Here is a 10,969-nt window from a genome sequence, read left to right as displayed (position 1 = left end):
ATACTTTTATAAACTTAATTTATCAAACTATCAATCATATCTAATATGAACTAGTTCGATTTTTAGCAAAAACTAGTTCATTGCAAGAGGCTCTGACGCCACTGTAGGGATTTATACCCTTATACTAGTGTTTATAGCGGAAATAAGACATCTAATGTCTACACTAGTATCCCCAGGATCACATGCAAAACTAGTAATTAATCTAATGGAGATAGTAGATTACCTTAATCGCTTTTCCCTCGAACTAGTTGAATTGATTGAAGAAGACCAACAGCTTCAAGTGTAGCTCCTCTACTTGGGACACGAGCAATCAATTTGATCTCCCACCTTGTTGTATAGCTAGCACACCAATGGTGGTTGGAAAGAAGAACACCTTCTTCTTTGACTAGATTGATAGTAATGGGAATTAGCTCACTTTCTCCTCTCTACTTGATGTGGTAGAGTAAGAAAGCTTAGAGAGAAATTCCACACCTTATTCTCTGCCCTAAGAGTGTTTATATAGAACCCTAATAAGAATCCACCTCCTTTTAGGTTTCCCAAAACACCCTTTAGAATAAGATTTAGGGAAATAGTCGAAAATAGCAACTATTGATATTTTCTCAATTCCCTAAGGAGGAGGTGTCCAAACACCACGAAAATTGGCAGATATAATGTTTGTTATATCAGCAACTAACCCTCCAAAATTCAGCCCAATCCGAGTCCTAGAAGTACCCGAACCGGTCTAGGCCCAAAAACCCTGTTTTTGGCCTTTTTGTACTATCTTTGCCTAATTCCTTTTTAGGCCTATGAGATATGTTTATGGGACACTCCCATGATTATATCTCACTCCCACTAGTCATATCCTAGATCAATTTGTCACTCTTATGTGTAACCCGTTGTAGGATCCGATCGAAGTTAGCCGCGAATTACTTCGTAATTCGACGATCGTAGTTGGTCTCTAGCTACAACTCTACGATCCCTAAATCAATCGGACTTGATGATCTTCCACATCAATTGTCCTATCCGAAAAATTATTCGCATTGTCACCTTGGTCGAAGGACATCTCCTTCAACTCCTTCACAAGGCGCATATGCCAAAGCCTCGTACTAGTCGTTGGATCCCTTCCACTGATTCCTACTGCTACATCTCCAGTAATTGTTGTCCCCAAAAGTTTGTATAAGTTATCGTAACGAGTACCTCTTATTACCACCAAAGAACCGTTAACGACTTTTATGGAGCCATTCTCTATAATTATCTTACAGCCGTTCCGCTCCAACACACCAAGGGAAATTAGATTTTTCCGCAAATCGGGTATGTGTCTTACGTCCGTCAATGTTCTCACCACTCCATCGTGTATCTTGATACGTATTGTTCCGAGTCCCATAGTTTTACATATACTATCATCACCCAGTATAACTGTTCCACCATCTATACTCTTATAGGTAGTAAACCACTCCCTATTTGGACACATATGATGTGACGCCCCTGAATCAAGCATCCACTTATCGGAAATCTTCTCAGACACCTCTGTTACCGAGAAACATTCGTCAAGGTCTTCTGACACATCCCGCCTCTTGCATCTCTTGTTTCCCCTTGTAGCCTTCGTTCTTTTGCTTCAACTTTCTCTTTGGACAAGCCGCTTCAAAGTGACCAAGCTCACCACAACTAAAGCACGTTTTCTTGAAAGAGCCTCTAGATTTCCCGCTCTTTCCTTTTCCCCTTTCATTACTCCTCTCCCTCATTACAAACAACCCTTGTGCTTGATCCTTGTCTACTCCACCTGACGTCATACTGCTAGTAGCAACCTTACGAAGTTCATCCGCTAATAACGAATTTCTCGTCTCTTCCATGCTTAGACTGTCACCAACAAGCATCAAAGTTTGAACAAGGTTCTCATAGGACTTAGGCAATGAAAGTAACAATATGAGGGCTTGGTCCTCATCCTCAACCTTAACATCAATATCCTTCAAATCTGAGATAATCCTGTCAAACCTATTCACATATTCCTGAATAGAAGAACCCTCTTCCATTCTACATGTGAATAATTTGGATTTTAAGTAGACCCGATTCGTTAAAGTTTTCGTCATGAAACTGCTTTCTAGCTTTAATCACACACTCGCCGTCGTTGTTTCTTCTTCTACTAGGAATGCCACGTCCCTCTCAAGACACAACATAATGGTAGCTCGTGCTTCGAGATCTAACTCTTCCCAATCCTCATCTGACATATCTCCTGGTTTCTTTCCCGTCAACGTCTTGTGTAATTTCTGCGAGATTAACAGATTTTTCATCTGCATCAGCCAATAAGAAAAATCGTTTTTCCCATTAAACTTCTCTATCTCATATTTTCCTGATTTGACCGTACCACTTCTCGATCCCATCTTCTCTTCGTTCAATCTCAACAAGGCTCTTGATACCAATTGTTAGAACTAAAAGTCGCGGAAGCTATCGAACCTATCCTAGAAATTGATCCGACTATGAAAATCAATCGAAAAGCTAAGCCAAAATCTAAATATGCGAACAGAATTAACGAGGTTCGGCCTAAAGCCTACGTCCTCGGGTGAACAAGAAAACTTTATTGAAGGATAGATGAAGACGACTCACACAACCCGCAAGTTTGTCCCAAGATGGTACCGTATAGAAATTAAACTTCTATACTAGATCTTCGACAACCGAGAAATTAAACACCGCTCAGAACTATGAACAAAATTTCTCTCAGTAGCTCACGCTCTCTAACTCTCTATTGAGTTGTTGTTGTGTTGCGTTGGTGTTGATTATTGTGTTGATTTTCTCCCCTATATATATATATATATATATATATATATAATATAAGCCGGTTCCAAATTGCATAATTAGAAACCAGTTTCTTCACCAACCGACTCCAATGGGATGCCAACTAAACCGCCTACAAGCAAGCCAACTAAACCGCCTTGAGTCCAATTCAAAAACCGCCTATTCAATTTTGGTAACCAATTTGGAAACCCAAATTCCACCGACAATTCCCAAACTGACTCCCACACAATGAAATTCGGAGTCTCATAGGTCTCCATAGTTTGATTTAATTTAAGCTTGAAATTGAACTTTGCTAATGAATGAGCGACATTATTTGTTTCTCGAGGACAATACTTGAATTCCACTTGTTGAAGTTTCGCCGAATCATCTTGAATCTCAGTTATAATAGATCGAATCCTCCATGGTGCATTATCCGGGTGATCTGAACAAGCTTTTATAATAGTCAATGCATCTCCTTCAATGACGCACCCATACTCAGGAATTTGTTTCGCCATGTATACAGCCAATTGTATCCCTCTAGCTTCAGCCTCCATTGTCGTTGAAGCTACACAACTTCTCACAACAGCCATTACAAACTCTCCTTTGCTATTCCGACATATAGCTGCAACCATTGCTTCTCCATGCTCAAAAGCAGCATCGCAATTTATTTTAAGTAAGTCTGAGCGTGGAGGAACCCAAAACCGTTCTAGTTGTATTGATACAATCTCTTCCTGTGTATCTTTACTTGTGTTATAACTTGAGAAGTCATGAAACATTGTTTGAGCATCTTGTATTATTCTACAACTGTTCGGCTGTATCTTCTCAAAGGTGCATTTGTTCCGCGCTTTCCATAAAGCCCACGTAACATATAATCTCAACACGATAACCTTCTCATCTTCATTACTCATAATCCACTTGCATAGTAGTGTTTTAAAATCATCAGTTCCATTGACCCTCACATATAATGGAGAACACATCCATGTCTCCCTTGCCTTACTACATGTACGGAATAAGTGGTCGATATTTTCATCCTCCTCTTCACAAATTGAACACTTCATGGATACTTCTGGGTTAAACTTTAATATTCTCATTTTTGTTGGTGAGCCTTGGTGACTAGCTAGCATTGAAATTTCTACATAATGAAGAAGACACAAAATACAATTTTAAAGCGTTTATCGTAAATAGTCTATAAGACTTCAATAAACAACTGAACGAATTAGAATGAGAAATTCCGAGTTCAACAGAACTCATTGAAAGGATTGAATAACAAAATTTAACAAGCTAGAAAGTTCTACAGATTGTAAATAGTCTCCAATCAATTATACTGTCACAGTATTTGTAAGTCGTAACAAAAAAAAAACTTGGATCACTGAAATATTTTGAAAAATTTTGTATTTGGGAATAATCATTGGCTCAAAAGAATTAGAATCTAGCTCAATATACACCTTGAAGTAAATTTTCCAAAAAAATAACTAAAAGATAGAGACCACGGCCTGTATTGATTCCAAAATTCATGTGGGTAACCACTAAGCTACATAATTGATTGGTCAGAGTTAATGTTTACTACTCCCTCCGTCCCAAAATGAATGACCTAATTTATATTTTGGGTTGTACCATTTTAGTGTCCTATTTCTAAAAATAAAGAGAAGAACTTTTCGCTCTTTCCAATAATACCCATTACTAAAAATTTAATGACAACTTTATTTAGAGGTAAGTTCAACTTTTTCATTGTAAATTAAAATAGTTAATGAGGATACAATTGAAAAAACCATGTTATTTTTAAAAGTCAAACACTAATTAATGATGTTCCCTTAATAAGTTGAGTTTTCAAAATAAGTCATTATTTTTGGGACTGAGGGAGTATATTAGAAGTTGCAAGCGTATGCTTTTTTATGCTTACTGGACATATTACGTCTCTTTTTTTGGCATAAAGAGTTAAAGCTTCCATATTTTTTCATATCTAGTTAACTCTTTTAAGTTGCTCGAGGGGGAAACTACAGGAGTTAAGCCCCTTCGAACACGCCTGGCTATTGATGTACTAATATGTTTTTTTTAAGATAACGCAACTGGAAGAACACACAACTAATATCGATGAGTCTTGATGACTAGCATTGACATTTCTACATAAAGAAGACACAAAAATCCTATCAAATAGAAAGAAAAAGCTTCTGCCTTGTCATAACTTACAACGTCATAGCTTCGGTCACTGCCATACCCCCTAAGGGCCATACAAGTTACCCTATAGTTCATTATTTATATCAATATCAATGCAGGTCAAATAAATCATATACTCCACCAACTGAGCTAGCAGTTGTTGACAAATGAAACGCATTGAGAGAGTCGATGAAAATTCAAACTTAAGAAGGTAGAAAAATCTGACTAGAAAAGCCTCCGACTAATTTTATTGTCACAATCTTCGCAAGTTTAAATGGACCCATATTTATTACTCTCTTTGTGGCCATAACGTCTTAAGACATTAAGCCCCGCGAAGAATTGAGTGGTGTCACAGAAAATCTGAGTCTTGAGACTGATTACTGATTGAAGGTCTTGTTGACTCAAAAATTGACAATTCAGCTGAAAATAGAATACCTTACGAGAGGTCCTACCATACGGAAAAGCTTTGATTGTGTGTGTGTGTGTGTGTGTGTATATTAACAATGCAGTTTGAAAACACAGTTAATTTCTGGTTTTGATTTAAGTACTTCATAATGGAGTCGAGATCTCTTTTTCTAACTTTCTTTTTTGCTGCTTTTTTCTTATTCAGACCAAATTACAACAAGTTCAGTTTTGGTTTTGTTTGTAAGGAAAGGGAGAGACAAGCTCTGATGTCCTTTAGAGAAGATTTAAAATCTAAAGATGATACATTCTTCGATGACATTCTACATATACTATTTAAGAAGAATACATTTTCTAATTGGGATGGTAAAGAATGTTGCAATTGGACGGGAGTCTTTTGCAATCCGTAAACGGGAAATGTTGTTGAACTTCATCTTCAAAACTTATCACTAGGTGGTAACTTAAATCCTTCTCTGCTTGAATTAAAACATTTAAATTGTTTGAACTTAAGTTTGAATCGTTTTGTTGGTATTCAGATACCTTCTTTCTTGGGGTCACTCCATAACTTGAGATATCTCGATCTACGTGGAACATGTTTTGGTGGCCTTATTCCTCAGGAAATTGGAAACTTATTGTTAGAACTAAAAATCGTGGAAGCTATCGAACCTATGCCAAAATCAAATATGCGAACAAAAATTTAACGAGGTTCGTCTTTAAAACCTACGTCCTCGGGCGAAAAAGAAATCTTTATTGAAGGATAGATGAAGACGACTTACACAACCCGCAAGTTCGTCCCAAGACGATACCGTATAGTAATAAGCTTCTATACTAAATCTTCGACGACCGAGAAATTAAACACCGCTCAAAACTATGAACAAAAAATTTCTCTCTCACTTGCTCTCTCTCTAGCTCTCTCTAAGGAAGAGTTGTTGTTTGTGATGTTGTGAATTACAAGCACTCAAACCCCCTATTTATATATAATATCCACCGTCATAACAAGCCCCATAAAAAGAACTTTGGTTTCTAAATTACTTTGGTTTCTAAATTTTGGTGCCAAAATTGGAAACCGCCTATATCCAAAACAGACCGCCTCTCATCAATTGGAAACCGTCAATTGACACAAAACCGTTTTTCTCAATTTGGAAATCGGCCAACGTGAAAACTGCCTCTTACAATTCTCCACCTCTTACACAATTTGATATGCTTCAAATTTTGGACGAACACCAGGATACTCCTTGTAAGATATATCTGCTTCTTGTAACTTCATCCGACTGCACCATATGACATGTTAAAACTTGCTACATGTCACCACTTTAGTCAACATGTCCGCAGGATTCTCATCTGTGTGTACCTTCATGAGAGAAACATCACCTTCCTCTATGACATTCGTACAAAGTGATACCTGACATCGATATGCTTAGTACGAGCATGATGTACCTGATTCTTCGCCAAGTGGATCGCACTTTAACTATCACACCATACATCTACGCACTCCTGCTTAATCCCTAGATCATCCAGAAGACCCCACAACCACAATGCTTCCTTCAAACCCTCGGCCATAGCCATATACTCAACCTCCGTAGTAAATAACGCAACTGTAGATTGTAACATCGATCGCCAACTAACTGGAGCACCATATACTTTAAATACATAACCAGTAGTAGATCGTCTTCTATCTAGATCGCCAGCATAATTTGAGTCAACATAACCACTTACTTGACATGTGTTCCACCTGATCATGATTCCTAGAAACCCGTTGATCTTCGACTTCTACTCCCACTACTTGAGCTTTAGTAGACCCAACATCACCACAACTAGGCACCGTAGCTTTCGCCATAGCTACAATAGATGACTCGTCAAACACCACATCTCTGCTGATTACAAACTTCTTGTCTTCCGTACACCATAGTCGATAACCCTTGACTCCTGTAGCATATCCTAAGAAAATTGTCTTCTTTGCTCTATTGTCAAGTTTGTTACCTTTAACACGGTAATAGGCCGTACAACCGAAAACCTTTAGTCTCCCGTAATCTGCATGTTCTCCTGACCACACCTCGTAAGGTATGCCGCCATCTAAAGAAGAATGTGGAGACCTGTTCACAATATAACAAGCTGTAGCAACAGATTCTGCCCACCATTCTACGCTTAATCCCGAATTGGAGCGCATACATCTAGCCTTCTCAAGTAGTGTACGGTTCAATCTCTCTGCGACTCCATTCTGCTGAGGTGTGTTTACTACTGTCCAGTGCCTCACAATGCCTTCCTAATTACAGAACTCCTTGAATGCCCCATCCGTGTACTCGGTCCCATTATCCGATCTTAACGGCTTCAGCTTTCGACGTCGATCTTTTGTTAAGGTTCGATAACAATAACAAAAGATCCAACTACTGTCCAGTGCCTCACCTTGTATGAAAATTAGTTTTTCATTTATGATAATCGAACTAGAAGTTACTGATCCAACTACTTGTATTTTTTAGAGTATGCTAATAAAAATATTTAGCTATATACAACCAACTTACCTACACTGAATTTACGTCGATCTTTTGTTAAGGTTCGATAACAATAACTTGAATTTGTCTTAATGTTTCTTTCGTATATCATTTCTTGAACTCCAATGCTCCTTGTAAGTAGTAAAATTCTATAAGCAATTGATCATGAATATGTCATTTGAGTTTTGTGCTACAAATGTGATAGATATGAATTAGCTATCCTCTTTTAATTCCAGAACCAATTACTCCTAGTCTAGCAAGACTTATAACAAATACGACAATTGAGTTAAGAAGCCTAGATCTCAAGAGACTGCGCCTTAGAAAAAGCATGGACGAGAGTCCGACGAAGTCTCTTAATTGTTGTATTTTACTTCCTTCATCTGTGTTTATTTTGAAAGTGCTATAAGTATTGTAGATATTGATGGGCCTAAAAAGTTTCCTAAATAGGTCTACACCCGCAAGTGCACGGGTGTCAAGTCATAATTAATTACGGTAAGACCGGTTCGTTCCTAAGAGACTAGTTAAGCTTATTCTAAAACTAGGAAGTAAGAAGATTTTTCAAATGTTTTGATTTTGGTTTTGGTTATAAAATAATATAAAATATTAAAACGATTAAAAAGGTGAACTCAAATGGGGAGAAGTCTAGGATTTTGGAATCCACTCTATAAAATCACTTTTTGGAACAAATACTTAAAATGATTAATTCTCTTTTACTATAACTCAGAATTTCGGGTAATGAACTAACCTAATTCCGGGGGATGTTTTTGTTAAAACCGATAAATCATAACAATGTAATTGTATTTATTTTGAAAAAACAAACCTCTAAACTATTATCTATCAAGTGATAAGTATACACCATCAAAGGATTTAACCTAAGCATGATGTATCAAACCTAAAAGTATAGATAATGAATAAAAAAGCTATTTAACAAACTAAAACAAATTAAACTATGAAGCATAATAAAGAATAATCAATCAAAGATATATCTCTAAAAGATCAAAAATGAGTTTCATCGTAAAATCCTAGAGGAGAGATTTAGCTATTCATGATCAAAACAAATATGACAAATAAGAGAAGAAAGGGAAGAACAACTAAACTTCTTTTTGCTGATTTCCTGTCTGACAGCCAAACGCTTCTCTGGAGAAAATAATTTTCCAGCGTCAATGGAAAATGATTTTCCAGCAACACTTCTTGACCAAACGCGGTCTTCTTCTCCAACAAAATCTCCCTCTCTCTCTACGGTTTCTCTCTCTGTTTCTATTTCAATATGAATCAGCTAGCACATGGAAATTGAAATTGAAGATTGTATTATATAAAGAATTAAATTACAATCCTCTCTCTATATACAAATCACTCTCACTCTCTGTTTGTGTTTCTCAATTTCTACTCTGTTAGTACTCTCTCTCACAAAAAGAACTACTCTGTTTGAGTTTCAAAGAGGATTTGATCCTCAAAGATGAGATGACATCTGCTCTGTTGTCTCCCTGTTTTTATATTGAAAGTTTCAAATCAAGCTCCTCTGATTTCTATTGATTTCTCTCTTAGAAAAAATATTTTGAAATCATCTCTCTCTCTCTCTCTAAAAATATCCAGCCAAGAGCTCTCTGTTATCTTTCTTTCCATTAAGCTCTCTTTCAAACATGAAATATCCAGCTACCCCTCTTCAATCTTCTCTCTACTGTTTCTAAACTTGAAAAAAATAAATCAATCTTTCCCTTTGTTCTTATCAAGATAAGGAGAGAAAATCTTCTCTGAAAATATATCACTCCATCTCCTTGTCAAGAAATTTCAGATCTCTCTCAAGATTTTTGAAAATCTTCTCTTCAATCATTCTTAAAATTCAACCCTTAATCACATCTCTATAACAATATCAATCAAGCTCCTTTCCTGTTTCTATAGAAAATTTCTAATAACCTTCTTCAACCAACTCTATCAAAGATTTTATCTCCTTAATCACATCTCTGTCAAAGATTTTATCTCAATCAAATTTCCTTCTTCATCGAATCCCTATTTCCTTCTCTGTTTCATTCACACAGTTTTCTTTTTCTTTGTTTCACGGTTCGGTTTAAAATTGTAGAGACTGTAATATCATGGGTGTGGGTTGTAAATGAGATAAAAAAAGGAAAGAATGGGATTTCCCATTAAGTTTGGGGAATCACCCAATCCCTGTTATCTTTTATTTTAAAAGATGAGAAATAACAACAAAGAAAAGGAAAGAAAAGATCCCAACCTTTTCGGTTCAGCCAACGTGTATTTGCTGGGAAGGGGAGATGATTTACTAGTTCATGGAGCAATATATTAAGTTGCAACGCAAGCCAAGTTCACGTGAATAGCATTTCAGCCATTAGATGCTCCCTGGGACACGGTGATATAATGCAGCAGGTTACATGGAATCAAGGACTCCAATAACCTCAATGTGCACTATTCTTGTGACAGAAAATAGCCCACACACGATTAGCTCTGTACACGTGTCCGTGTAGCTGGTTTTGTCAACTCTGTTTTACTAAAACTTTGACCTGGTAAAACTTTCCCGTCTGGACTCCGATTCGACTTCTGTTTTCGCCCACGGATTCGTCTTGGACTCTAATTTTCGACCGAGTACTAAAATTTCCAAAACACCCTAATCTCCAAATGACCAAAATGCCCTGAAGTGTGTCTTTCTCTCGATTTTATCCGTTTTATGCGCACAACCCCGTAGAGACACCTGAAAAAGAAAACAATAATAATTCATCAGAGTAACGGCTCCATATGGACTAACTAGCTCCAGTTAAGAGATTCATATGAGACATGAAATTCATATGAGACATTTTTATGTCTCATCAGATATGTAAATCAGTATACAAGTTTCATTGTCTTCTGAATTCGAGTGAGATGCAATCGGCAGCCTCTGTTGTTTGCAAATGAAGAACTTCATTGCGAACCTTGACCTCTTCAGTTTTAAAATGATATAAGCGTACACTTAACATCATCCGATGATATACAACCAACTTATATACACTTTTGGGTCGATAAATCCCAAAAAGACGGAACTTGAAGTTGTTTCTCTGAAATGGTGTATTCTAGCTTTCTGTATTTAAAACTCTTATTGTTTTTCTATTTGGATTTGTCAAATAGCTACAGTTACGTTTTATATTATTCTATTGACTTTAAATCAAATTCAATGTTAAGCCATTCGA

The 10,969-nt window shown here is 36.8% G+C and overlaps 1 protein-coding gene across 1 annotated transcript; it reads right to left on the bottom strand.

The window, feature by feature from the left end:
* Positions 1 to 2,828: 2,828 nt before the first annotated feature.
* LOC147558743 (uncharacterized) lies at positions 2,829 to 3,839 on the bottom strand. The gene has a single exon (XM_086659101.1). It carries the CDS (start codon positions 3,837 to 3,839, stop codon positions 2,829 to 2,831), a length of 1,011 nt encoding a protein of 336 aa, XP_086515227.1.
* Positions 3,840 to 10,969: the final 7,130 nt, after the last annotated feature.

The sequence above is a fragment of the Eschscholzia californica genome, unplaced genomic scaffold, assembly GCF_041429995.1.
Source record: "Eschscholzia californica isolate CP2 unplaced genomic scaffold, dmEscCali1.0.p SCAF_2, whole genome shotgun sequence".
In the NCBI taxonomy this organism is placed as follows: Eukaryota; Viridiplantae; Streptophyta; class Magnoliopsida; order Ranunculales; family Papaveraceae; genus Eschscholzia; species Eschscholzia californica.
The sequence above is the reverse complement of the archived record's forward strand: the minus strand, read 5'-3'. Positions and strand labels throughout refer to the sequence as shown.

Excerpts from the sequence above, each read along its gene's own strand:
- LOC147558743 (XM_086659101.1), bottom strand. The coding sequence starts at position 3,839 with ATGAGAATATTAAAGTTTAACCCAGAAGTATCCATGAAGTGTTCAATT.